Below are 26,054 nucleotides of genomic sequence, written 5' to 3' on the forward strand. Positions count from 1 at the left end.
AACATCAGTCCGACCTCATCTATCACGTTTATCATGTTCAGAACAGGGCCCCCGTCCATGATCGATTCACTTCACGCGCTTCTTTTGGAAAAAAAAAATCACTTTTCTTGATTCACTTGTGGCTGAGATCTGAGACGACTGTTGTGCATCTGAACGGCACGGTCACTAAGGTAGAGCAGCAAGCATCTACGTGTGTGAGTCTAGAAGGTAGCAACAACGCCCAATGAAGAAAACGGTTCTCATCATCTGCTTATCACTCTCCCGCCAGCGAATGGATTTCTCAATTAGCCGTTGGTGCCATGGTCCTCTGCGTGCCAACAATCTTGGCTGGCAAGATGTTTCTCACCGAAAAAATAAACACCAAAGATAAAAATACAAACAACAAAATAAAGATGAATAACGGAGAAAAACACAAAAGAGAAGGCCCGACGACTCGGTGTCTTCGGTTGAGCGCCTCTAAAGAGGCAGTGTGCGTTTCGACCGAGTCATGCCCTCTATCGGGGCCACGTCGTGGGGCACAGGTGACAAATCTGTTGCGAACAGCCCTCGTCCGAACAGGTATATACTACATTTCCCCCCCGGCGAGCAGAGCGATCCATCTGCTTGCACGCCTCAGTCGTCTCTCTGCAACAAATCATGGTCAGGTCGTCAATCTTCTATATGGTTTTCTTGTCCATAATCTTTCTTCTCAACCTTCCTCCAAGCGCTGCTCTCGAGGGCAATCATCTGCAGCGACGAGCGCGGGAAAAGGCGAAGCCGAGCCCCACGGCCATATTCGGGGTTCAGACTCAAACACCACAAGAAGACAAGCCACGCAATTTGGGCCCTCCACTGCCTCTTCCTCCTCCACGCCGTTCGGACTCTCTATCGCCTTCGTGGGGTCCCCCCGACACCGGTGAACTCAAGTCGGCAATGTCCTCGCCTCGTCCTTGGACCGCCAGATTACGTCCTCGGATGAAACCTGGCGAGTCCTCTTCTTTGTCCAGGCGAAAAAGGAAGTCGCCAGCTGTTGAAGAAGGGATGTTGTCCTCTTCTTGGGAAGAAGAAGAAGAATTCGTTAAGGAAGGCGGTGAGACGTCGACTGTTCACGGAAACGGCGGGTCTGTCCTTCAAAAAGGGAAGCTCGTTTTGAATGGGAGGATGCCTGCTGTCCAAAGATCAGAAGCGCTTGCTAAACAGAAAGGGAAAAGGCTCGCGACGCCCACAACTTTCGGCAAGACATACAAGTGTCGGAAGCTTTCGACGATCATCTGTAGGGCAGACTTATCAGCTTCATCGTCGAGAAGCTCAGAGTTCAACGAGATCGATAGCGAGATGTCTGATTTTGCTGAGGAGACTCCGTCAACGTATTCCCAGAGCCCCTCGCTAGAAAGCAACAGCGACACGACTGACCCCTCCGAAAGGGCTCCACCAGCAATAGATGGAAAAATATGGACCCCTGAAGCTCGAATTGACCGGTTGAGAATGTTGAAGGACATTTTTAAAGATGCAGGTCCTGCTACATCCCCAGAACAAGAGAAAGGACGGGCGCTATTCGTGAAAAAAATGGCATGGCCACTGCACATAATGCTCACGACGAATGCACAGGAACGGAAAATGATCAGTGATGGCGCGTGGAAAGAATTCAGCAAGCTAAAAAGGATCTTCAAAAAATTCAAGAAAACTGGGAAAGCAGTTGATCCGAAGAAGGTTGCGAGACATAAGAGCCGTGTCTACTTCAATTCCCTGCTTTCTGGTATCGAAACCGGCCTGAAACGAAAGTCACTAATGACGCCAGAACTTCTTGAGGTGCTCAAGACTGTAGACTTAACGGATCGCGCCCGGAAGAACCTCCTGGAAAAGTGGGAAGGGTTAGAGAAGATGGACGCGGAAGAGCTTTGGAGCGGGGGTGTCGAGAGGCGAAGAAGAAAAGTGCTACAAAATCGAAAGTACAAAAAGAAGTACCGTCGGTCTAAAGCAGGGAAGAGAAAACGAAGGCGACCCAGTAAAATCAAGATAGAGTGAGAGGTGTTTCTCGCCGCAGGTCCCCTGTGTTCTATAGTGTCAATGATCTCGAGGTATCAAACCATCTCATTCCCGCCACTCACGTTGCTCGATGTCAAGAAAAGTATTGTACTGCACAGTACAGTACAGTACAGTACAGGAAAGGGGTGGAAGGAGAGGGATTCCTTTCTCTAAGCCAATGTGGGGCATTGGAGATTACGAGTGCCCTCGCGCTTGTGTGAAAAGGAAGCGAACTGAGTCGAGTCCAGCACAAGAAAGGCGAGGGACTTGAAAGAAGAGACGAAGCCAGAGGAATGAAGATGTGAGAGATTGGATGAAGCAGAGTGAAATAGTGAACGACTAAATGGCAGGATGACCGAGTCGTGCGGCCACGCATCTCCGCCGCCCTTTAGAAGTTTACTTAGACAAGGAGAAAAAGGTAGCTAGGTAGGCTACACTTTGGCATGCGGACGCCAGTGGGAGCGCTGTGTTTTAAAGGTGATTTCATTCTTCTTATTTCACTTGTCGCTGAGACCTGAGACGATTGTTGTCATCTGAACCTGAAAAGGTGGAGCAGCAAACACCTACGTGTGTGTCTGCGAGGTAACAGCAACGCCCATCAACAAAGAAAGTGGAAAATATTTCACACCCCCCAAAAAAAAACACACACACAACAACAACAAAGAAGGCCCGACGATTCGGTGCTTCGGTCGAACGCCTCCTAAGAGGCAGTGTGCGTTTCGACCAAGCAGAGCCCCTAATCCCAGCGAAATGAGACCATTGATGGCCTTTCGGGGCATCGGGGCTGGGCACACTGGGCAATTCACCGCGAGCAGCCCTCGCTCGAACAGGTATATAACGCAAACCCCCCATTAGCGAGCAGCGCGATCCATCTGTTTGCCCGCCTCAGTCGACTCTACAACAATAAGCCATGGTCAAGTCATCAATCTTCCGTTTGGCTCTCTTGGCCATATTCTTACTTCTCCACCCACTTTCAAGCGCTGCTCTCGAGGGCAATCATCTGCAGCGACGAGCGCGGGAAAAGGCGAAGCCGAGCCCCACGGCCATATTCGGGGTTCAGACTCAACCACCACAAGTAGAACAAAAGCCACGCAATTTGGGTTCTTCACCGACTACTCCACCTCGTCTGGACTTTCTAGCGCCTTTATGGACTCCTCCCAACACCGATGAATTCAAGTCAGCAATGTCCTTGGCTCGTCCTCGGACCGCCAGATCCCGGTCTAGAATGGAACTGGGCGGATCCTCTTCTTTGTCCAGGCACATAACAAAGTCTTCACCTGCTGAAGATTGGGAGACGTCATCATCGCAAGCAGAAGAGGAGTCTTCTGAGGAGTGGAACCCGAGGCCGACGGTCCAGAGCGGTAGGAACTCCGTCTTTCAAAGAGGACGAAAGCTCGCAGTACAGAGAGGAGCCACGCCTGCTACACAAAGACAAGAAGCGCTCGCTAATGAAAAAGAGAAACGGCCAGCGACACCGACAACTATTCGCAAAGGAAATAAAAGTCGGAAGCTTCCAGCGCTTTCCCGTGATACATACCTACCAATGTCGTCAACGAGCGGGCCAGAAATGAACAAGAGTGAGAGCGAGGCAGTCAACTTCTTCGAGGAAAGTCAATCTGCCGATCCCCAGAGCCCATTGCTTGAGAGCAATAGCGTTGAAGCTGGAGCCTCTATGGAATGGTCAAAAGTGACAGGAAAAGACTGGACCGCCGGAGCAAAAAAGGAACGATCAAAGATGTTGAGTGAAATCTTTGAAAAGGCTGGCGTGACGACATCGGCGGAGCAAAGGAGAGGTCGAGTCCTGTTCGAGCAGAAGATGAGATGGCCACTGCGAAAAATGCACACTACAAATCACGCGGAGTGGCAAGGTCTTGGTGATGCCGGGAGAGCAGAATTCAACCGGCTGTTGAGAATCTTCAGCGAGAAGAAAAGCATCAAAAGAGGCGTTTACGAAAGGGTCAGAACACGCAAACAATTCGAAAGCAAGCTTCAAGGGATTAAGAATGGGCTGCAACGCAAGTCGCGATGGACGGCAAAAGACCTCGAGAGGGTCATGACTTCAAATCTATCGGATAGAGCCAAGGAGACTATTTTGAAGAACTGGGCAGAATTAGAGAAGATAGACGGAGACGAGCTATGGAGCAGGGGTAAGGAGAGACGGAAAATAAAAGCGTTAAACGACGTTGAGAGGGAACGAAAGAGAAGACAGAAAAATGGGGGGCTACAAGTGGGGGGAAGAGTACGAAAGCCGCTCTCAGAGTGAAGTCCTATCCTGTCAACTACTTTGTGGTTTATAAATCAATCTGACATGTCTTGCACATGCTCCTCGGTGTTGCTCTTTGTGCTTCGGGTTAGTGTAAAGGGCTGTGTGGCATTAGAGATTCTAGATGTGCTCGTGGCTGTGTGGAGAGGAGGAGTTTGGATGAGTCTGGTCGAGCACGGGGAAAGCAAGAGTCGTAAACAGGGTGAAAGTGTAAACGAGCGAAAAAGTGAACGAGTGAAAGAGTGAAAGAGTGAAAGAGTGAAAGAGTGAAAGAGTGAAAGAGTGAAAAGTGAAAGGGTAGGTGGCGAGAGAATCGAGTCGTCCGGCCACGCACCTCCGCCCCGCTTCGGATGTTTACTTAAAGCAGAAAGAAGTAGCCAGGTATGCTAGGCATGGGCATGCGGACGCGAGTCGGAGCGCTGTTGCAGGACCGGGGCGGCCGATACTACAGGCGTCAGCCTTCAATTTCAACTCCGAACAAGACGCACGCCCCTTTCGGCCTGCTTGTGGCACCAATCTCTGGAATGCATAATGATCATGTTCTCTGACACCACCATGCTGCATTGCTGCTTCTTCCTCTGCATCCTCCTGGCGCTTGGAGCAGCCGCCAAGACAATAGCTGCCGTCTCCGAAGCCGAGCAAGATCATGGAAGCCAGCATCTCGAACGTCGAGCGCGACAAAAAGCTCGTCCGTCTTCCACAGCCACGTTTGTAATCCTTCCTCCCACTCAGAAGAGTGAACCTCCTCACGTTCCAACGTCGTTCCCCACAACTCTACCATCAGATCCAACGTCGCCCCCAAAGAGTCCATCAACAGATCCAACGTCGCTCCCAAAAAGTCCATCAACAGATGCAACATCGCTCCCAAAGAGTCCATCAACAGATGCAACGTCGGTCCCCACGACTCCACCGTCAGATCCGAGCGCGCCCTTGCAATCTTCTTCATCGCCAAGACCTTACCATTGGCTAGAATCTTCTTCTCAGGATTCGACAGCCTCCCACCACTCTGACTACCAACCACCTGTCTCAGTGTCGTTCTCTGGCGATGAGGAAGTGATGAGTACACGTCGAAGAAACAAATGGCGACTTCTTGCAGCAATTGGTCAAGGAAAAGACTTTGAAAGACTGCCGCCGTCAAAAGATTCTTCCATCGGATTGGAATCGAAGTTGAACGGCCCAACAGTACCAAGAAGGCCCCGCTCTGCCCGAGTCGCGGAAGTAGACGACAAGGCGAATGTAGTCTCGTCAAGAAAGGGCAAACAGCTCGCAACAGCCGATCACATTGCGCTGACCCAAGGGGAACATCTGAGGACGCAGAAGCCCATTAATCGTAACAAAGTGAGGGACTCGGTGATCTTCGACAAAGCTACGGGTGCAAAGCGGACAGATGTAGAGGAAGAGCGACGGCAGTCAACGACTCTCAGACCAGGGTCTCGGAAGAGGAAACATGATCTAAATATAGGTGTCAACCAAGGGCACCCCATCTACCACGACCTTCCAAAGCCGGTGACATATGAAGAGAGCCTTGCAAGAATGCTTTACGAGGACAAGCTCGAGGAGCGCCAGAAGGCTCAGAAAAAGAAGATCGTCACGACGAGGCAAGATTACGAGTACCTAGGAACTGACGAGGCCATACGTGAATACAAGAAAATTATTCAAAAGTCAGCAAGTGACCGCTTTCGAGCCAAAAAGAGGGCAAAGAATCCTCCGCGAAGATTAATTAACAGATATACCGAGGAGGACAGGAGAAGGCTCGACGTTCTGGCGAAGAGGGTAAGAAATATAAGGAATAATGCCGCATATTTGGACTCGTGGACAGACGCGCACACGCAAGAGCTCATGAGTCTAAACATTAACGAGGGTAGGCGCAACAAAATCCTCGACGACATGGATCGGAACAGAAAAGAAGGAAGAGGGAAGAAGAGGAGAAAAAAAGTGAAAAAGGAAAGGGGACAAGAGGAAAAGGGAATAAGGCAGGGTGACGCATATTTGGACCCGTGGACAGACGCGCACACGCAAGATCTCGGGAATTTTAGTATTAACGAGGGTAGGCGCAACAAAATTCTTGAGGACATGGATCGGAACAGAGAAGAAGGAAGAGGGAAGAGGAGGGGGGAAAGGGTAAATGAAAAGGGAGAAAAGGATAAGGACGAAGTAGATAAGGGAGAAAAGGGAGAAAAGCCAAGGAGATCGAGGTGATCGTACCATAGCAAACACCGTCCTGATGTCTCTAGCTTCGGCTGTATCTACAGCCCACGTCTTCTTTTACTTTGTGTTTGCGAGATTTGTTCCTTTTTGCTTCAATGCTTCAATCCAATACTTCGTGAGACTTTGCGTAGGTGCCGATGTGAAAGCAGCATGTACTCAAGGCAGAGCACGAGTATGTGTGTGCTGTTTTGTTACGACAATAGACAGACATCCTGAGTGGTTTCGGGGCTTTGCTATGCTGTACATGGAGCTCTAGACAACTCGAGAACCATTTGGCGCAAGCCCCGTCGCCACACCGCTTGGGGCCTGCTGACACCGCCCTTCTTGCAAGCGCGCTCTCCCTCGCTACAACAACCATGCTCAAGTACCTTGTCTTCCTGCTGGTCTTTGGGAAGGTCGTCGTGTGTCTGCCGTCCGCAAGCCTGCAAGACGGGCAACAACGTCTTGAGCGTCGCGCTCGAATCAAGCGTATGCCAGCAGCCACTGGTGTCTTTGGCTATCAGCAAGCTCCCGTGACCCCTCAACACTGCGAACCACCCCAATCGTCAGCACACGCCGTACCCACTTGCTCGAATGAAATCTCCTCGCGGCTTTCCCCTCCTTTGCAGATAACATCGCCCCCTCCAGCGAGCCCTTTCGTGGCTAGACCGCATTTCAAAAGCCTACGCGAGCCATCTCTGCAGGGATCAGAGGACGTGCCGAGGGAATCGGGGACCAGAAAGCTGGAACAGAACGAAGATGAGACGAATAGCAACGATCAATCGACGTCTTGGTCTTTGAACAGCGAAAATAACAGATCTAGCTCATCGGAAAGCACACATTCTTCGGGTTCATGGGAAAATACAACCTCTCACAAGTCCTCAGATAGCACATCGTCTCTCAGAGCATCAGAATACACGACGCTGTCGGAGCCGCTGGAGGACGAGGCACCCAAAAAGTCATGGTCAAGGTCGGCGCCATCGAGTAAGGGCTCAATAATGCTCAGTCCAGGATGGAGCAAAACGAGAAAACATGCAGGCTCTTCAAAAAAGCAAGGGAACCAGAGGGGACTGAGCTCTATGCCATTGAATGATGAAAATCTCGCGTCGAGAAGTTCGGCGTTCCCGAGCAAAGGGTCGAGAGAGCTCAACCTCAAATGGGGAACAAAAGGGAAGCGTAAAGCGCCTTCGTATATCAGTAATGGAATTGGGAAGGTAAAGGTCCGCACTTTGTTGGATACCTACGTTCGTACGGAAGAATTACCGGAACTCGGAGCCGCATCGAGCGACCAGGCGTTGACTTCGGAGGTAGTGAGGAGCAGCAAAAGAAAAGGAAAGAAGGCGAAGGCGGCAGAGAATGATCGTGACACGTTCAAGGGAAAGCAATTACTAGTTGAATCCATGGAGCCCCACGTTCGCTCGGCAAGATCTAAGACGGAAAGACCCACGATTGGACAATCTTCCACCCATGAAGTTCAAATGCCGACGACGACAAGGAGGAAGGAAAGAGCGGGTGCTTTACCTAAGGATCACGAAGAGCATCCTGAACAAGTAGAGCTTGCAAGACTGGTCTTTGAAGACTACATCAAAAACGGGAAGACGGAATTCAATATTGAAGGTCGAGCTTCATTGGACATCGTGGGGGCTAGAGAACTCCATAGACTTCTATCGAACTATAACAGCCGGAGGTACTGGTGGAGGAAAAAGTTTGGTATTCCGGCGCCTAAGAAAACAAAGACGTACACAGACGAACAGAAAAAGGAGATTCAAAGAATAAGGTTGAGGCTGCTCGACATCAAGAGAAGACCCGAACGCTTTGAAAGCTTGTGGAGCGAATACGACGAATGGAGCGTCCAAAACTCGTTCATGACCATTGGACAGCGCGCATCTTTCAACAAACAGCTGAAGCTGATAAGGGCGGGTAAGCCACCGGAGATACGAAAGAAGCGACCAAAGGCAGACCAAAAGGGCGGAGACGCATCGAAAGCAAGCAAGAGTAGTCCCGAAGTGATGAAAGGCACATAAAAAGCGAGCCTCTCTGCCGAACATCAAGAGACTCCAAGAAGACGAGGTCGAAAAATTTGACATTTTACTTTTTAGACTAAGTTCAAACCGTGACGATCAATCTTAGTCTAAAGCGCTACCGCGAATGATTTTGTTCACACAACAGTGGTCAATCGAGGTTGGGGTGCACATCTGAAAGTGCGTGGCGGTGAGCGGTCAGCCGGGGATCCGCACATGCCATTGACATCTGTGCGTTCACCTTAAAATATACAAGGGGCAAGGGAGAAAAGGAAAGTGAGAGAAGAAAGGATAAGACAGTTTTGGAAAAATAAGGAATTGAAAAAAGTGGGGGAGACACTGCCTCCGGTGCTGGCCAGTGTAGTCACAATCCAGCTCTTGAGCGAAGCGACCCCCATGAAATCACTATCCGCGAGGTCACAAGTCGCTTGCCCCGGCGGATACTACAGCGTGTTTGTGCCCTACTTTCTTTGCCTGGTCTTCACTGGCTCCGAGCTGAACGACCCGGGTGCCCCCCCCCTTTCCCCCCACCCCAAAAAATATGTCTTGCTCCTGCTTTTAAAAAAGCATCAAGAACGATTCTCTTTTCCTGAGCTTCCTCCTTGAGCAACTCGTATGGGGCTCTAGAGAACTCGAAAATCGTTTAGCGCAAGCCCCGTCGCCACACCGCTTCGACCTGCTGAGTCCTCCCTTTTCTAAAAGCTCTCTCTCTCGCAACAACCACCATGTTCAAGTGCATAATCCTCCTACTAGTCTTTTGGAAGGTCGCCGTATGTCTGCCGTCCGCAAGTCTGCAAGACGAACAACAGCATCTTGAGCGTCGCGCTCGGATTAAGCAAACACCAGCATCCACTGGATTGTACGGCTTTCAGCGAGGTTCTGTGGCCTCTCGTCAGTGCGAGATGCCCCAGCCGTCATCGCACACCGTACCTATCTGTTCATACGCCGCTCCCTCGTGGCTCCCCTCTACATCGCAGACAAAGTCGCCTAATCCAGCGACCGCTGCCGTTGCTGAACCGCATCTCCGAAGCCTACGAGCGTCATCTACTCTAAGAGCTGAGGGCTCTTCGAAGGCTGAGAGGACAGGAGAGCTAAAGCAGAACGAAGATGAGACCAAGACGAGTAGCGAAGATAATTTGATCTCTTCGTCTTCGGATAGCGGGAGCAACAAATCGTGCTCACTGGAAAGCAGCAATTCTTCGAAAGCGTCTGACCCCGCACCATTCTACAGGTCTTCAGATAACCCAACTTCGCGAAACACAATGTCCTCAGGGCCGCTGGAAAGCGTGGTGCCCAAGAGAACATCAGCAAATGCGCCATCAGGCGAGCATCTAAGGAACCTCAATCGAAGACGAGATAGGAAGAAATCACGTTTCGAGTCTCCGAAAGAATCAGAGCACCGGAAAGGACTGCCTAGCCCGCGTTGGATCGACGCAGGGAGTACGTCAAGAAGCCCGGCACTTCCGGACAAAGACTCGAGACACCTCACCCTGAAATTGGGGACAAAAGGGATGCGTAAAATGCGCTCGCCCAATGAGGAGATCGAAGAGGCGAAGTCTCCCTCTTCATTCAATGACTTCATTGAGGAGTCATCTAAGCCCGCAGCTTCATCACGCGACGATACATGGACTTCGGAGATAGGGGTTCCCAGCACGAGGAGAAAACTGATCGCGAAGATGGCAGAAAGTGACTTCGAGACGCACAAGGGGAAGTGGGTGCCGGTCGAATTCAGTAGTGTCAACGCTCGCCCACCAGAGAAGGCAACACCTGACCAACTTTCTGATTTGGAATCTATGCTCAGACATGTTGGCGTTCCGCCAAAGGAATTTGAACAGCATCCAAAAGAAGCAGAACGCGTAGCAAGGCTCTTTGAAAAGTTCAAGAAGTATGGATCGAATCGGGAAGTTTTAGCAGAAAGGAAGAAGTTGTTGGGCGTAGCACGAGACATATACCAGAAAGCGAAGTGGAGATATCAAAGCAACGTGAAGAAGTGGAGAGCAAAGCATGGCATTCCTGCGCCGAACGATGAGAAGCTCACTCGCGAAAAGAGAAGGGAGATTGAAAAGGTAGCAACAAAGATGGTCGACCTCAAGAGAAACCCTGGAAAGCTGTCAAAGTCGTGGAGCGAAGCAGTCCGCAAGATTATACAAGATCCGTTACTGAAGGGTCACCAGCGGCAGTCTTTTCAAGAACAGCTGATGTTGATAGAGGCTGGTACGCCACCGAAGATACTAGAAAGGGGGCCAAATGTAAGGAAAACGGAGCGTGGAAACGCATCGAAATAAAGCAAAAGCAGCTCCAAAGCGATGGAAGGCAGATCAGAAGCGAGCCTCTCTGCCGAACGTTAGGAGACCCACAAAAGACGAGGTCGAAAAAGTTTAATTTTTACTTTGCAAAATTCATATCATGACAAATAATCTAAAGGCGCTACTGACAGTGAGAATGATTTTGTCCATGCAACAATGGCCAATCGAGGGGGAGTGTGCTATTTGTGAGAGCGTGACTGTGAGGAGTCAGCCAGATTTTCCCCATGTTTTTGACGTCTGTGCATTTATTTTTCCTTGTTCAAGGGCAGGAGAAGATGGGAAAGCGAGAGAAGAAAGAGAAGATGAAAGTAGGGATATCAGGAACAAGGGAAAAGGGGGGGAGGGGGACACAGCCTCCGGGTTTGGCCAGTGTAGCCACGAGGCAACCAGCTCTTGAGCGAAATGACGCCCATCAGATTACTCCTTGGGAGGACACAAATCGCTTTCCCCGGCGATACTACATTGTAATGTTATTCATGCCCTTCTTTCTTTGCTAGTTGCTTACTCGCCCCCGGCTCGACGACCCGGTGGCGCTCACGAAAATAAAATAAAATAAAATAAAATAAAATAAACAAATGTTGCTCCTGCTTTTTAGACTAAAAGGTATCAAGAATGTCCCTCCCTTCTCTTTCTTCCTCCTTGTTCAACTCAGCTTACGTCGAACATGGTGCATTGTGCATATCTCTTAGCGCTGCTGTGCATTAGCGTTTGCCTCACAGTCGCAAGTGCAAGCCTGCCTCTTGCCTCGGACGCATCTAGAGACATCCACCTTGTGCGCCGGGGACGAAAGAAGGGTAATCCCGTGCAGGCGACGACTTATGGCATAAGAAAGGACCCAGAGGAAGAGAAGCATAGCTTCCCCGAGGAAGCAGAGAACCGGGCTGGACCCGATCTCTCCCCAAATCTTGTGACACCGCCCTTTTCGCACAGCAAGGATAGTCCCTTCCATGATTACCATCGGCATAGCGAGATTGACAAAGGAGCTGCGCTTCTGCTGTCGCTTTCAAAGCCTATGGTCAACCGCGAAGAAATGTACCTTGGACCGCCAGAGACCACATTGTCATCTTTTGCAACGACAAAGAAAAGACGTATCAGCGAGGCAGAGACTACCAGCAGAAAAGAGGACCAAATGAGGACCAAGTCACTGTCGAGCTCCTCTTCTGCACAGACGAAGAGCACCGACGATTCGGTAGAAGGATCATCTGACGAAGAAGTGACAAGCAAGAGGCGCGAGAAACCTTTGCTTCCTGGTCTCATCAAGAAAAGGGGGGTTCCCGATCTCAATGAACCAGCCCTCGAGCAAGAGTGGTCCAGTGGGCGGCCCTCAGAGGCCCCATTGGCACCAGAGAAGAGCACGCCTTCCAGTCCGGACAGATTGGCGTGGGAACAGGGAGAAAGAGCAACAATGACAGCTCCGCGATTTTCAAGAGGCTTCGACCTCAATGGACCCGCACACTCAGCTTCGACTGCCGCCGAGGAACAGCAGCACTTCAATAAAGCGCCGCCCGTGACTGGCCCTCAAGAACCAGGCAAACACATAAGAGTCGCTTCATCTGATACACAAGCTGTCCATTCGATCGCACTCAATGATCTCACTAATTACGGCGAAGGCGAAACATCCAGCGGAACCAGTCGGAGAAGAACAAGTACACACGAGGCAAGTGGTACATCTGGGCCTCCAAGCCCAAAGCATTCCTTCGATCTCAATGAGCTGTTCGTAGACAATGGCGAATCAAGCGAGCACGGGATTATGTCCTCGTCCTCAGTGCGAAGGGCAAAGAAGAAGATGGGCGAGACCGACGAAGTGACAAGCTCCCATCATTCGAGGGGTAGTCGCTCGTCTTCGCCGTCGTCATCGCTCCCAACGACAAGTGCCGCTATTCAGGAGCCGGACCTTTGGAGCTGGAACCACGATGGAAAGTTCAATCGGACACGGAGCAAGCGCCTCAAGTCAAGCCGTTTCACCACCGGCACCCCCATTTTCGCGAGCTCCAGCCGAGGGAAAGAGTTTTCGAAGACTTGCCGCCCTCGCCATACTCACCGCCTTCTTCACCACACTCGGCGCCCTCTTCACCACCTTGGATTCCACCATCCCGCGCTCTCAGCCCAAAGCAGAATCTTCCCAAGGGATCGGCTCCTTCGACGCCTAGTCCACGGAGGGACGGACGTCGTGCGAAGATCGCACAGGGCGCAGAGTCTCCCTTGCACTCCAAGAAGGGTAGGGCTACTCTTGAAGAATTAGAAGAGGGGCCGTCTCTTGAAGAGTTGAATCGCCTAAACCTCGTGAAAACAGAGGACAAAGTTAACTGGTGGTTTCGGTACGGGGTCAAACACTATCCGAAACTCTTTATCTCAAAAGCGGCAAACAAATGGCTTGGAGAGCAAGGTCGAGTAATGTTCAGAGCAATGGTTGGCCAATACCATAGTTACGTGGGCAGGGGCCTCATGCTCGATCTGACTCGTCCTGCTGGCGTTCTCAAATATGAACGCGATCCAAATGCGACCAAAAAGCAGCAAGATACTGGGGACCGACGTAGAAGACAATCGAGAATCAACTCTAAGGTCAAGAATCTTGAAAATGGTCGAGATAGAATTGGCTTGCTCCAGCATAACATTGATGACTTGCTGGATGACGGTGATACAGGAATCGGACTCGCAACCAGGATCAGATATCTCGAAAGACTCGCCAAAATTGGTTATGTCCGCCCGGAATTTGTTACTTCGCTCAAGGGCGACTGGAGGCCGGAACCAGGAGCAGAGCCAGCGAGAGCAAAACAAGCCAAAGAAAAGCGAACAAGAGCAAAGCAAACGAGAGCAAAGCAAACGAGAGCAGAGCAAGCGAGAACAAAGCAAGCGAAGCCGCTGTCAAAAGAAGCTCGCTTGTTGCCATCCCAATTCGAGCGACTTGAAGCATGGCCAAAGAGGCCTCGCACCAGGCGAGAGTCTGCAATCGAACAGCGAGGACCAAACGACAGCTGAGGACTGAAGACCAGGCTGTACGCTTAAGCATCTTTTCTTCTGCTTTTTCTCTCTTCTTCTTTCTTTATATTTCTTGTCTTCTTTTTCCGGTGACCATTCTTGTTGAAGAGAGCTCCTGGTGAGCGATTTGAAAAGAGGGGAGAAATGATAAGAGCGAGTGGACCAGAGCCGCGAAGAAAGAAAGAGAGAAGAACATGAACGAAAATAAAGGTTCGCTGATGGAAGGAGACAAGAGGGTAAGAAAAGAAGAGAAAAGAGAGGTGCTACTGATGCGGCTTTGAAAGTTGATATCTAGGAGGAAGGAAGAATAATGGAAGCGAGAGACTGAAGAGACGTGCGGGACGATCACGAGGCCCCACCCCCGGCCTTTTTGACCATCTCCCTTGTCCATGCCGCCGTCTTTCTCGTGTCTGCCCCATTACCTCGCGCTCTCGCCGCCTTGATCAGGTCCGCGACCCAGGGTCTCGCCAGCAGCGGCTTGAGCTCTCCGTTGGGGAATGCATCGCATACATCGCCGAGCAGACCGACCGAGGACCTCAGCAGAGGTTCCGACGTCTCGGCCTGCGATGAGGCGACAATCTGGAGGAACGAGGTGATGGCCTCGACGTACGGCTGAAGCAGGCCCACCCCTGGCCCGCTTCCGTTTGCGCTTGGCCCTGCTGCACCCACGGGTGGCGCAGCTGCCCTCAGGCCGCCGACAATGCCCACATAAGCCTCTGCGATGCCTTCTCTCAACGAGTTGAAGAACTCCACGATCTCAAAGTCGAGGGGCGCAGTCGTCACGCTCGACGCAGCAGCCTGCTGAAGCACGGCCATGGTCGTAGCAAGGAATGGTTCAAATCTGTCGCCGATGGCCAGCGCGATATCGCCGAAGCTCGAAAGAATCGTTGGCTTGACCTCGCGGCTCAGTGTCTGGCTCTGCAGGTCTTCGAACAGGACAACCATGAAGTCGTTGGCGTAGTTTGCGGCGTTGGGCCCCAGTGCTCGGCAGATGTCGCCAACGAGACCGACGGCCGTCTTGCACAGCTGCGTCTCCTCGTGCTTCCGCAGTGCCTCAACGAGGAATGGCGAAAAGGCCTGGAGGTACTTTTCAAAGTCGGCCTCCGATGCCGCCGTGACGGCACCAACAGCCATAAAAGCATCCTCGAGGGCTTCGCTCTGCTTGCCGCAGTTCTGAATAGTTGTCAGAAGCGATGTCATGATGCGGTCGCTCAAGGGCAGCACCTCCTTGCCGAGCCTCCTGACAATGGCCTGAATGACGGAGCACAGGTTGGTCTGCAGTTCAGACCAGTTGTTGCGGTCGTCCATGCCGACGAGCTGGTTGGCCATGCCGTTGAGGTGCTCTTGGCGGTCCAGCATCGTGACCAGCACCGAGCTGGCGTTGGGCAGGCAATCATTTGCGCATCCGGCCATCGACGATGCCAGGGCCTCGTACGCAGACGTTCGCGCATTTTGCTCATTGTTGGGCCGGTCTGTAGCCGCGACGAGGCTGTTGACAATGTCGGGAAAGAAGCGGGAGATGACCGACGTCTGACCGGGGTTGCCGTCGTCGTCGGGCACCGAGAGGCCTCCAAGCTGCTCAGTGAGGTTCATGAGCGTCCAGCCACTGAGCATGGCAATATGTGGCTTGTCCTGCAACCCAACGATGGCAGCCCTGACAAGCTCGGGCAGGTGAACATCCGGGTGGATGACATCGCAAAGGAGGTCCGTGATCCTGCCAAGAGTCCATGCCACCGAGTCCTTGACAGCCGCGCTCTGATCCGTCATCATGCCAATGATTGTCGGGAGTGCCTGCTCGACCAAAGGCGTGAGCGTCTTTGTCAGGGGGCCGTCGAGGATCTGTCCAAAGCAGAGCACGGCGGCATCTCTGGCGTGCCAGTCCGGGCTCTTGATGTTGCTCTCGATAAAGGGGATGGCGTACTGCACAACGTCGTCGCCCACACTCTGGGCCAGGAGACCGGTGCACACACCAGCTGCCTTGGATACGTCCCACTCGTCCTCATCCGCGTCCTCGTCCTGGGTCTTGAGGAGCTCCATGAGCACGGGGACAATCTCGCGAGCAGCGACACGAGCAAAGTTGTAGCATAGCCTCGCCGGCTCCTCGCCATACTCTGCCGCCTCCTGTGCCTCTAGGGTGAGGTCGATCTCCTCCTCGCAAACCGTCGACCAGAATTCGATGGCTTGCAGCGCCACCTTTGGCTCCGAGTCTCGCATTCCCAGTACCGTGAGCTGTACGATTCAGGGTCAGTTCTGTACGCTGCTGCGCAATGCAGTGGGACTCGACACACTCACCCCAAAGAGAGCCTGCTCCATGTAAAACTTCATCTTGTCGTAGTAGAGCTGCATGATGCGGACCAGGCACTCATACGCAGCCACCTTGATGTCAATGTTCGGGCTCTGCGTCGCCTCACAGACGACCTGCATGATGTAATTCCGCTCGCCGTCCCTCTCAAAGTTGACCCTTACGAACTCTAGCGAGTTGAAGAGGGCCTGGAGCGCTGCAAGCTGCACCTCCGTCGATGTCTCCTCCTTTCTCGCGCCCTGGATCACGGCCGTGAGGAGCTCATTCGACTTTGCCGCCAGTGCGTTCGACGATTGCTGTAGCGAAGAGCGTATCAGTGAATTTTCTCTAGGCCCATAGCTCGCTGGGGTGAATGCAGCTATACACACCTCTGCAGAAGCCTCGCAGATGAAGCCGATGGCATCGAGAGAGGCTTTTTGAAGGTCCTTGTTGTCGTACGTCGACACTGCCGAAAGAATCATCTCTAGCAAGTCCGTCTTTCCCAGCGGCAATTCAATTGCCTCGATGGCCGCGCACACCTGGGCTGCCGCAACGCTGACGCTGTGATCCGGCTGCGAGAGGACAGAAAAGGTCTCGAGCTTGACCTTGGTCCGCGTCTCCTCGGGCACCTCTGTCCACCGCTTTGCGTACTCGCCCGCCCGAACGGCCTCGCGTGCTGTGAGGGCATTCTTGAGCGCCAGGCCGGCCGCCTTGCGGAGGTGCGACACGACCGACGCGCTCGACAATGCCTCGGCCAGCGTCACCAAGTAGCCACCCTGTGGATGTGTTCCAGTCAATTCCAGTATCCTTATCGTGCGACCCTGGGCATTCATTCTGGTTCCAAAGGGAAGCGCCACTCACAAAGTTCTCCTGAGCCGCATTGGCAAGCTTCTGCTCGGCATCCTGTCGAACATCGGCGTCTGCAGAGATGGTCAGCAGTCTTTTCATTCACCGAGAGAGAAACAGTCGCATGGACTCACTAGGCGACAGCGAGTTCTCGAGGAGCTCCGCCGCATTCATCGTGACTGCTGCTACCCGGCCTGTGAATAGAGGAGATTGTGCTGCGCCGAGATCGATCAGCGTCAAGCCCCCCTTTCCCTCTTCGTCTCACGAGACCACCTCTGCACCTACCAAACACCGGCTCGAATCCACACTACGATACAAACGGCCTCCTCCGGTCCTCCTGTTCACGTCGTTCGTCGGCAGCGTCCCCGTCGTCTAAGAAAAGGACAGGGCAGTAAAGGGCTGAAGGAAGGCGAAAAGAGGGAAGGGGGAGGAAAAAGTGTTGGCAGACAGACAGACGGCTGAGCGAAAAGTGTTGCTCTGTCTGCCTCTGCCCGTCTCTCTCCTTCTGGTCCTATAAGCCGCCTTTGCCTTTTTTTCTGTTCCTTTTTTTTTTCTCTTTCATCCTCGCTTTAGTTTTTGCTTTTCTTGCAATTTTCATGAATAGCCACGAGGGCAGATTGTTATTCATCGAATTCAAGCTAAAGACTCAAGGAGGGGCCAGCCGTCTCTCGATAACAAAGCACTCCTTAGTCATGACTGTGGACCGGCTTTCTTCTCTTTGAAGCCAAGAGCTATCTAGGGGCTTTGGCGGCCTCGATGCTACAACGGAGTCGTCTCAGATAACGGGCAAGCATGACGGCACGTCGGCTTCTTGGAAGCTCGGCTGAGAGATTATTCATTGCTGTTGGTGTCGGACTATGTGGAGTGGAGCTCTGTGCTCGAGAATTAGTCTATACAAAGTCTGACCAGACGCCAAACCTCACTAGGCCGTCATTTCATCTCGGTAGGAATGGCAGATCGACCGTGAAGAAGATGGCGACTGCTCTACAATGCCTCGTGAGTGCTTGCTTTAATCTTCCGCGCCAGACAGTCAGAAAGTCAGTAGGGCTGGACATTGAAGTTGATGCGCGCTCCTCTGCAGCTCGCAGCGACCTCTACGTCCGCAGCCCGCCCGACTTCGTAGAGCTGTCCAAGGACTGCGCCGTCCTCGCCCGCGGTCTGACAGTCTTTCCCGATGGAACCTCCACGCTCGACTTCCAGGACGAGGCGGTGCTGCGCGCTCTGACAGAGAGGCTTCTCCTCAAGGACTTTGGTGTGCACGTCTCAGAAGGACTCAGCCCTGATCGGCTCTGTCCTGCAGTGCCGAACCGCCTCGCGTACGTTGCCTGGATCGAGGACCTCGTGCACGGCACGGATCTGAGCTTGTCTAGGGGCAGAATCAACGTGGATGAAAAGAGCGGTCAGACGGAAAGGAAGAAGAGAAAGCTCGAAGCTGAAAAGCGGAGGATCCTCGACGTTGGCACAGGCGCCTGCTGCATATATGCGCTCCTCGGTTGCGCCACGAACCCGGACTGGACCTTTGTCGGGACTGACATCGACGCTGGGTCTCTTCAGCGTGCTCGCCGCATCGTCTTGGACCCTCTCAACGCCGAGGTGCAGCTGCGCGAACGCATCACCCTCGTCGAACGCAGGACCGATGACCCGCTTCTGTTCTTCTCTCCCTCCTCTCCGGCGGACGCATGGCCTGCGTACCACGCAACAATGTGCAACCCGCCCTTTTACGCTTCCCGCGACGAGATGGCTCGCTCCGCCGCCGAAAAGGCGACACCGCCGAGCGCCATGTGCACGGGTGCCGACGTGGAGATGACGACGGCAGGCGGCGAGGTCGCCTTTGTCTCGCGGATCATCGACGAGAGCTGCCTCGAGCCGGCTCGCTCTAGCGTCGTCTGGTTCACGAGCATGGTCGGCAAGCACGCTTCCGTTGCCGCGCTCGTCACGAAGCTCGCCTCGGCTGGTGTAAGCAAGCATTCTCACTGCCTCCTTGCTTGCATCACAGCTGACACATCGATGCCCCCCTCTCTTTCAACAGGTGGACAACTTTCTTGTAAACGACCTCGTCAGCGGCAGCAAGACACGCCGCTGGATCCTCTCGTGGTCCCATCTCCCATACCATCCCCGCCTCACCTCCAGCTCGGCATCGCGGCGCGCTTCTGCCGCAGCGGCTGCTTCACGCTCACTAATTGACTGCCTCTGTCGGACATTCAAGCTCGCCGAGCTGCACTCGGCTTCGTCGCTTGCTAAAACGCTCGCGGCACTGCACGGCGACGTAGTCGAGGTCACGCAGGACTCGGTTGTTCCAGACTCGATCCGCTTTCGGGCGTGGAGGGACGCATGGACCCGTCGAGCGCGCCGGTCCAAGGCTGCCGTGATCTGCGACACCTCCAAAGCACCTGTACTGGCCTGCACCTGCACCTTTCGCCAGGCCTCGGCAGAGGGAGAGCACCACCTCGACGTCGAGTGGACGTATGGAAGCAGCAGAGACTTCTTCGAGACCTTTGTCAGCTCCGTCATTGTCCGCTGGGTCAATCCATGAGGCAAGGTGTATCTATCAATCTTCTTTAATCTTTGTTGATTGACATTCAAACACAACACATTCCCGTTTGAGTTGAACGATGAGGAGCCCGAGCTTTTTAGAGAAATCTACAGCTTCGACGACTCGACAAAGGAGACACCCTTGGAGATGTTTCCGTTGAGGTCCTTGACGGCCGTCTCGAGGAGGCCCTCCTCGTACTTGCTGAGGTTGCCGAGGGGCAGAATCTTCTCGACGCCGTCCTTTCCGAGGATGACGGGGACAGAGAAGTAGTCGACCTGGCCGGGCAGCTTGCTGGCCACGTCCTTTCCGCCGGCCTCGGCCGAGAGGTGGACGTAGGTGTACTCGGGAGCCGACGAGGACGTCGTCTTGCCGGCAGCAGCCTCGAGGACGGCCGAGGCGAAGCGGGCGCCGGCAAAGGCCATCGAGAGCGTGGCCGAGCCGGCACCGTCCTTTGCCTTGACGACCTCGTCACCACCGAACTGGATCCGGTTGACGAGCTTGTCCTGGGTGGCCTGGTCGAACTCAGACTTGGGCTGCGTCTGGCTCAGGATGGGCACAATCGTCGCGCCAGAGTGGCCGCCGACGACGGGGATGCGGTACTGGAGCGACTCGGTGGGCTTGCCGGCAGCCTCGGAGACGAACGTCGAGGCACGAACGACGTCGAGGGTCGTGACGCCAAAGAGACGCTTGGGGTCAAAGACGCCCTTCTTCTTGAGCACCTCGGCGACGATGGGCACCGTCGAGTTGACGGGGTTGGAGATGACGAGGACGAAGGCCTTGGGCGCGTGCGCGGCAATGCCGACGGCAATGTCTCGCACGATCGAGGCGTTGATCTGTAAAACTTATATGAGCTCACTTGCTTCACTTCACTGGAAGAAAGAAGATCTGACTCACGTTGAAGAGATCGTCACGGGTCATGCCGGGCTTGCGGGGGACACCAGCGGGGATGACGATGATGTCGGAGCCCTTGAGCGCCTTCTCGAGGCCGCCATCGGCGGGAAGGTAGCCGTTGACAACGGAAGGCGTGTTGATGTGCGAAATGTCGGCAGCGACACCGGGAGCATTGACGCTGGTTCCGATGGTATCCGGTGTCAGCTTTCCCCCGCAAACATCAGCAGGGATGGTGCTGCACTCACACATCGTAGAGGGCGAGGTCAGTGATGAGCGTCGACTGCTTGAGCAGCAGCGAGAGAGGCTGGCCTGTGGGGATCGCGGGCGGGGAAGCGGAGTGAGTATTGTGTGCAAGCGAATCGCAAGCGAGGGGGATCCAGACTCACCGATACCGCCAGCAGCGCCGCTAGAGAGTGGAGGCGAACGTCAGCCTTTGTCACACCTCCCCAGCTGAGAAGCGACACTCACATAACAGTAGCCTTGGTCATCTCTGTCTAGAGGAGTGAGCGTGTGTGTGCGATGAAGTGGGTTGTGGTAGCGAAAAGGGAAGAAGGAAGCGGAGTATTCGGCTTTGAAGGGTGACGATCGTGAACCGGGCTCGTGCGCTGTTGCTATGCGCGCGTGATTCTTCGTCATTTGACCATTTGACCCGAAGAGACCCGTCACCGTTTCTTCCTGTTGAATATCTCAGCCACGTGGAGTCCACTTTCTCCACCTCAGCCTCGCGTCGATGGGGCCGAAGAACAGAGTGCGCCCTGCGACGCCCCAATCATGCGAGAGGGATCTGTCGCTGGACGCCAGGCTGCAATTGGATGGGACTGATGCACAAGATGGCATCCATCCAGCGCAGCACGCGTGGCAATGTGTTGCCGCACGGCCGTCTTCGACATGGACGGGCTGCCATGGCTGCATGAGACAAAGATATAAATTGCCAATATGAGCACTGCCGCGTTCCCAACACCTAGGGACAGGGTGGGGAGATGTCAGCTTCTTTCTGCAGGTTCACGACGACCTTCTCACACCGATCATGGCGACAGTGAGGCTCGCTCAAGGATCCGTCCGCGGGACACAATCCTCAGCGAATGCGACCACCTACTATGCGATCCCATACGCAAAGTACAACGGCCGCTTCGCTAGCGCGTCGCCGGTTGCGCCGGGCACCGTGGAATACGATGCGACCCGGCGAGGCGTCATTTGCCCGCAGTCTGCCTCGAGACTGGCCCGGGTCACCGGTCCCAAACCTCCCTCCACCGATGGCATGGCAGAAGACTGTCTGCTGCTCTCGGTTGCCGTACCAACCTCGGCCTCGTCCTCCGCCGAGAAGCGACCGGTCATGGTCTTTCTCCATGGTGGCGCCTACGTCACGGGAGGGGGACAGCTTGCCTGGTACGACGGCTACCAGATGGCCGGCGAGGGAAGTGTTACTGTCGTCTCTGTCAATTACCGGCTCGGTGCGCTCGGCTACCTCTACGATGAGTCGCGTCCGCTTGGACTGGGGACCGAAGACGCTCTCCTCGCCCTCGACTGGGTCCGTAGAAACATTGGTGCCTTCGGAGGCGATGCAGCCAAGGTCACGCTCTTTGGTCAGTCGGCAGGCGCATACACGACGCAGCTGCTTGTCAATGCCGGTTCAGATCTCTTCAGCCGCGCCATTGTCCAGAGCTCGCCCACCTCGGTCGTGCTGACGAGCGAACAGGCCCAAAAGGTGCGCGGCGACTTTGAGACGCATCTCCGCGATGTGCTCCACACGGATCTGTTGGGAGCCACGAGCGAGCAGATCCTCGAGGCGCAGAGGGCGGCCATAACGAACAACTCGAACCTCGAGCTCCCCTTTGCGCCCGTCACGGCCGAGGGACCGCTCGGGGTAGCGAAGAACCACTCGGCGCCCAAGGACATCCTCATGGGCTGGATGAAGGACGATGCATCCGTCTTTGTCGACCTGAAGCTCGAGTCGCTGGGCGTGCCTCGACTTGTGCGTCCGCCGCTCGTCTTGGCTGCCACTGGCCCCGCTACGGCGGCTACGTTTGCCGACCCGGCGCGCAGGCTGGCACAGAAGTGGTGCACAGAGCAGGGACACCGCACGACTTTGTACGAGAACACGTGGAGGCCGAGGGACGCCGCCTACGGTGCCGCCCACGTCTCGGACATGCCCCTGTTCCTCGGTGACGAAGAGGCGTGGAAGGCAGCGCCGATGCTGGGGAGCGAACCGTGGCAGACGCAGTGGGGCCCGCGCGGACACACCGCCCGGGCCTTTTGGACGGCATTTGCGACGAATGCGACGGTGGGCCCCGCGTTTGACAATTATCGTATTGGCATCTGAGGCTACTAGCTACACATGTGACCCTCTCTCCCTAGCTAAGTGCACGCTGTCAATTATAATACCCAAGCTGCGAGCAGAGGCGAGCTTGCCAAACCCTCCATGACGAAGAGTTGAGCGCTTGATCGATCATCATCCACCGTCCGAGCAATACAGTCTCTGCAAGAGACGTGCGCCCCGCCCCGTCGTGTGCGTCCGCTTGAAACTCAGGCTTCCCGTTGATTCATTTTCTTTGCCCATCCCTTCCCATAAAGGCCGCTCCTTTGCTCATTAACCCTCCTCTCTTCTCTTCGCCAAACTACCCCCCTCTCTATTCCTTTTCTCATTCCAGACCACTCTCCCAACCTTCCCAATTTTATTTTGCAAAACGCCTGACCATGCCTCGCCCAACGCGCACTCGCACGCCGTCCAAAGCGGGCCTCGAGAGCAAGCGCTTCACCGAGCAGGGTATGTCTCTCCTCATTCATCTCTCCACTCTGTAACATGAGCTGAATTCCAGACGGCATGAATGACAGTCGAGGCACTGATCCTGTCCGAGGGCGAAGACGGCATGAGCGTTGACACGTGCGACGACGGACACTCGTCCGACAATGGCGCCGAGCACGACGTCGACGTGTCCAGCGATGATGATGACGACGACAATATCGACGAGGATCAACGTGTCACGGCAAAGGCAGCCACTCCCTCCAAGGGCAAAGCTGGCTCGAAAGCCGCGGTCCAGCCCAGGTCTTCCAAGCCCACCTCTCCCGCCAAGACCGTAAAGGCCAAGGACGCGTCGCGGTGCTCCTCTACCGCCTCGACGTCTGCTGCTGCCGCCTTCCGGGCCAGCCTGTTTTCGACGCCCAAGAAGCGCCCGATTCCCGAGTTCGACAGCGACGGCGAAATAGCTTCTCTGCCGCCCACGCCCAGCCCCTCACCCAAGAAGCAGCGGCACAAGGGCGCCCTCCGAGCGGCCAGCCCGGGCGAGCCGGGCGTGGGCGTGGGCGCATTCATTCTCCTCGACGCACCTACCAGCACGGATCCAGACGGAAGGAACGGCCGCTGCGAAGCTTCGCTGTCGGTTCTTTCGCCCGTCCAGCATGGACTCACTGATGACGAGGACAACATCTTCCACTCCACGCCCACCGCCTCCAGGAAGGCAGAGGAAAGGACGTCCGATGGCGAGGCGCGCGACAACAACGGAGACCCTGCTCCTCCTACCTCGCCCAGTCCCGTCGCGAGGGCCGGCGACCCGATCAAGAAGACGAAGTCAGCAGCTGGCTCGCCTCGCAAGCGTCGTCCTGCTAGCCCAAAGAAATCGTCAGCCAAGGAGTCGACCGCCGCTGAGGATAGGACAGGAACTTCCACAACCGCGAGCGAGGATGAGGCAGTGGACGTCAAGGAGGCCTCCGTGAGCAAGTCTGCCAGTGCAACACCAACGAAGGCGATCAAGCGGAAGCCGCAGCCGCCCAAGGCGTGGTCCGAGGAGGAGTACGCCCTCTATCTCTCCTCAGGCATCGACTTCAAGATCAACTACGCCGCTGCCCAGGCCGCCCTCGAGGCGCTGTGGATTCGCTGGGAGTCCGAGGGCCGGACCGACTTCCAGCGAAAGGACGCCAAGGCGATCCGGAACAAGGCCGCGCCCATCAAGCAGGACTTTCTGGACATGCCGAAGCGGCTCCTGGGAAAGGCGAGGGGTGCTTCCACCGGTTAGCGCTCCTCTTCCTCCTCCTCTCGAGCAGGTTCCCACCGCCGTGTGACACCACTCAGACACTATCTACTTTTCTGCTCCTCTTTCCCCCTGAAGACCCACCATCTCACTTCCCAAGAATGAAGCATCTCATCTGTGTATCACCACCACCATCAGTCACGACGCCAGTCCCTCCCCCTCACAAAAGAAGAAGAAAATACAACAGTGGTGATGCTCCGTCTTGATTTCAAATGATTGCTCGTATCACAATTACGTCTTCTTCTGCCGCCTCTGCCTGGCAGACATGACCCGCTGTCGCTTCTCCTCGCTCTTGCGCGCCCGCTCCCTCTCGAGCTGCTCCTCCAGCGTCAGCTCATAGGGATCTGCGACCTCCTGCTCTTCCACAGCACCAGCAGGAGCGGCGGCGGCAGGAGTGGCAGCAGTAGCAGCAGCAACAGCAGCCGACGCTGCCTCTGTCGCGGCCGCCTTCTCCTGGCCACCCTCCATGAGCCTCCTGAGTGCCCTCTCCCTGCTCAGCTCTGCGTCCTTGTCCGCCGCGCGCAACCTCGTCGACGCTGCCATGGCCGAAGCCGACAGCGGCGCCGGCCTCCGGACACTATCCGCGCTCTGCCTTGCCGCCGCTGAGTCCGCAGAAGAAAAGGAAGTGGTAGGAGGCGAGACTCGCGACTTGAGCTTGGTGAGCATCGACGGCGGCTTCGGCTTCAGCGGGTCGTTCTCGTCGTCGCCGGACCGGTCGACCTTCTTGGGCAGCTTGAGCATCCGCCGCACGCCCGCCTGCTGCAGGAAGAGGAGCTGGAGGAGCGAAAAGACGTTGTTTGTCGCCCAGTAGCAGAAGACGGCCTGGAATAGAAGGGGAAGGAGTCAGCAGAGAGATGATGAAGCAGAGAGAGCGCGACTCACTGCGGGCAGGCTCCAGGTGAAGGGAACGATGGCGACGCAGACGATCCTCAGGCCGTTGCGCATGTAGCGCTGCTGCTGCGTCTTGGCGCCTGCTGCAGCGCCCATCTCGGCGCCCGTCTCGAGGACAGCGAGGGTGAGGCCCGCTGCGACGATGGGCAGCACCGTCGTCGGGTCAGCGACGGAGATGTCGGTGAACCAAAAGAGGCCGCCTGTCTTCATGCTCTCCAGCCCAGCACCAGCGAGGCCCTTGAGGGCAAAGAAGAGCGTCATAAAGAGCGGGGCCTGGACGAGGGGCGTGATGAGCGACTTGATCGGGTGGCAGTCGTTGTCCTTCATGAGCTTCTGCACGGCCTGCGTCGACTCGGTCATGACGCGCATGTCGCCCGACGCCTTGGCCGCCTGCAGATTCTTCATGTGCCGGTTCATCTCTGGCTGGATGTTGCCGAGGCGAATGGCATTCGTCTGGCCCTTGACCACGACGGGAAAGACGGCGATGCGGATGGTGATGGTGACGAGGGCGATGGTGGCCCACCAGGGCAGGCCCGTGCTCTCGACGAGCCAGTCGAGCATCTCCTGGGCGTAGTGCACGTTGGGCCACGACGAGAGCTTGCCGAGGGACTCGAGCGTGGCGACGTGCTCGGACGCGGCGGCCATGGCGTGCTGCGCCGACTCGGGCGTGACGATGCCGGCGCCAGTCTCGGGCACCAAGGCGTCCTGCACAGGCGCCTGGCCTGCCGCAAGTGCATCAGGCGAAGGCGCTGTTGTTGTTGTTGCTGCTCCTCCCTTTGTTGTCGCTGATACCCCCTCTGCAACAGTCTCTTGAGGTGATGATGACG

General features: G+C 55.1%; 11 protein-coding genes across 11 annotated transcripts; 8 read left to right on the forward strand and 3 right to left on the reverse strand.

Moving 5' to 3' along the window:
* Positions 1–4,822: 4,822 nt before the first annotated feature.
* FA10DRAFT_262798 (hypothetical protein) lies at positions 4,823–5,277 on the forward strand (the record flags this gene model as incomplete). Its single annotated transcript, XM_025520151.1, has 2 exons — positions 4,823–4,974; positions 5,052–5,277. The coding sequence occupies 2 exons, from the start codon at positions 4,823–4,825 to the stop codon at positions 5,275–5,277; spliced, it is 378 nt and encodes a 125-aa protein (XP_025374209.1).
* Positions 5,278–6,831: 1,554 nt separating this feature from the next.
* Positions 6,832–8,606, forward strand: FA10DRAFT_262799 (hypothetical protein; the record flags this gene model as incomplete). Its single annotated transcript, XM_025520152.1, has 3 exons — positions 6,832–7,424; positions 8,136–8,374; positions 8,560–8,606. 3 exons carry the CDS (start codon positions 6,832–6,834, stop codon positions 8,604–8,606), a joined length of 879 nt encoding a protein of 292 aa, XP_025374210.1.
* Positions 8,607–10,500: 1,894 nt separating this feature from the next.
* FA10DRAFT_269623 (hypothetical protein) lies at positions 10,501–10,793 on the forward strand. Its single transcript, XM_025522822.1, has one exon. It carries the CDS (start codon positions 10,554–10,556, stop codon positions 10,758–10,760), a length of 207 nt encoding a protein of 68 aa, XP_025374211.1. The 5' UTR covers positions 10,501–10,553; the 3' UTR covers positions 10,761–10,793.
* A 605-nt stretch (positions 10,794–11,398) lies between these two features.
* FA10DRAFT_191821 (hypothetical protein) lies at positions 11,399–13,143 on the forward strand. Its single transcript, XM_025518376.1, has one exon. The coding sequence runs from the start codon at positions 11,446–11,448 to the stop codon at positions 13,021–13,023; it is 1,578 nt and encodes a 525-aa protein (XP_025374212.1). The 5' UTR covers positions 11,399–11,445; the 3' UTR covers positions 13,024–13,143.
* Positions 13,144–13,973, forward strand: FA10DRAFT_191857 (hypothetical protein). Its single transcript, XM_025518377.1, has one exon. The coding sequence runs from the start codon at positions 13,264–13,266 to the stop codon at positions 13,765–13,767; it is 504 nt and encodes a 167-aa protein (XP_025374213.1). The 5' UTR covers positions 13,144–13,263; the 3' UTR covers positions 13,768–13,973.
* Positions 13,974–14,105: 132 nt separating this feature from the next.
* FA10DRAFT_273324 (putative karyopherin beta-1 subunit) lies at positions 14,106–17,061 on the reverse strand (the record flags this gene model as incomplete). Its single annotated transcript, XM_025523161.1, has 5 exons — positions 14,106–15,989; positions 16,053–16,358; positions 16,431–16,817; positions 16,903–16,961; positions 17,022–17,061. The coding sequence occupies 5 exons, from the start codon at positions 17,059–17,061 to the stop codon at positions 14,106–14,108; spliced, it is 2,676 nt and encodes an 891-aa protein (XP_025374214.1).
* A 731-nt stretch (positions 17,062–17,792) lies between these two features.
* Positions 17,793–19,502, forward strand: FA10DRAFT_269625 (hypothetical protein). Its single transcript, XM_025522823.1, has 3 exons — positions 17,793–17,883; positions 17,969–18,843; positions 18,917–19,502. The coding sequence occupies exons 1-3, from the start codon at positions 17,877–17,879 to the stop codon at positions 19,418–19,420; spliced, it is 1,386 nt and encodes a 461-aa protein (XP_025374215.1). The 5' UTR covers positions 17,793–17,876; the 3' UTR covers positions 19,421–19,502.
* Positions 19,300–20,947, reverse strand: FA10DRAFT_297424 (putative MDH1-malate dehydrogenase precursor, mitochondrial; the record flags this gene model as incomplete). Its single annotated transcript, XM_025524526.1, has 4 exons — positions 19,300–20,253; positions 20,315–20,489; positions 20,557–20,620; positions 20,905–20,947. 4 exons carry the CDS (start codon positions 20,945–20,947, stop codon positions 19,528–19,530), a joined length of 1,008 nt encoding a protein of 335 aa, XP_025374216.1. The 3' UTR covers positions 19,300–19,527.
* Positions 20,948–21,041: 94 nt separating this feature from the next.
* Positions 21,042–22,785, forward strand: FA10DRAFT_269627 (alpha/beta-hydrolase). Its single transcript, XM_025522824.1, has one exon. The coding sequence runs from the start codon at positions 21,339–21,341 to the stop codon at positions 22,629–22,631; it is 1,293 nt and encodes a 430-aa protein (XP_025374217.1). The 5' UTR covers positions 21,042–21,338; the 3' UTR covers positions 22,632–22,785.
* Positions 22,786–23,005: 220 nt separating this feature from the next.
* On the forward strand, positions 23,006–24,395 carry FA10DRAFT_281823 (hypothetical protein; the record flags this gene model as incomplete). Its single annotated transcript, XM_025523720.1, has 2 exons — positions 23,006–23,075; positions 23,144–24,395. 2 exons carry the CDS (start codon positions 23,006–23,008, stop codon positions 24,319–24,321), a joined length of 1,248 nt encoding a protein of 415 aa, XP_025374218.1. The 3' UTR covers positions 24,322–24,395.
* Positions 24,396–24,567: 172 nt separating this feature from the next.
* On the reverse strand, positions 24,568–25,872 carry FA10DRAFT_234969 (hypothetical protein; the record flags this gene model as incomplete). Its single annotated transcript, XM_025519013.1, has 2 exons — positions 24,568–25,158; positions 25,219–25,872. The coding sequence occupies 2 exons, from the start codon at positions 25,870–25,872 to the stop codon at positions 24,568–24,570; spliced, it is 1,245 nt and encodes a 414-aa protein (XP_025374219.1).
* Between the last annotated feature and the right edge of the window lie 182 nt (positions 25,873–26,054).

The sequence above is a fragment of the Acaromyces ingoldii genome (genome assembly GCF_003144295.1).
Source record: "Acaromyces ingoldii strain MCA 4198 unplaced genomic scaffold FA10scaffold_8, whole genome shotgun sequence".
In the NCBI taxonomy this organism is placed as follows: domain Eukaryota; kingdom Fungi; phylum Basidiomycota; class Exobasidiomycetes; order Exobasidiales; family Cryptobasidiaceae; genus Acaromyces; species Acaromyces ingoldii.

What these genes read in the sequence shown, in the direction of transcription:
- FA10DRAFT_269623 (XM_025522822.1), top strand. Translation starts at nt 10,554, where the DNA reads ATGGTCGACCTCAAGAGAAACCCTGGAAAGCTGTCAAAGTCGTGGAGC.
- FA10DRAFT_191821 (XM_025518376.1), top strand. Translation starts at nt 11,446, where the DNA reads ATGGTGCATTGTGCATATCTCTTAGCGCTGCTGTGCATTAGCGTTTGC.
- FA10DRAFT_191857 (XM_025518377.1), top strand. Translation starts at nt 13,264, where the DNA reads ATGAACGCGATCCAAATGCGACCAAAAAGCAGCAAGATACTGGGGACC.
- FA10DRAFT_269625 (XM_025522823.1), top strand. An exon ending in CGAAGCTCGCCTCGGCTGGT is followed by an intron (nt 18,844 to 18,916) that starts GTAAGCAAGCAT and finishes CTCTTTCAACAG; the next exon opens with GTGGACAACTTTCTTGTAAA.
- FA10DRAFT_269627 (XM_025522824.1), top strand. Translation starts at nt 21,339, where the DNA reads ATGGCGACAGTGAGGCTCGCTCAAGGATCCGTCCGCGGGACACAATCC.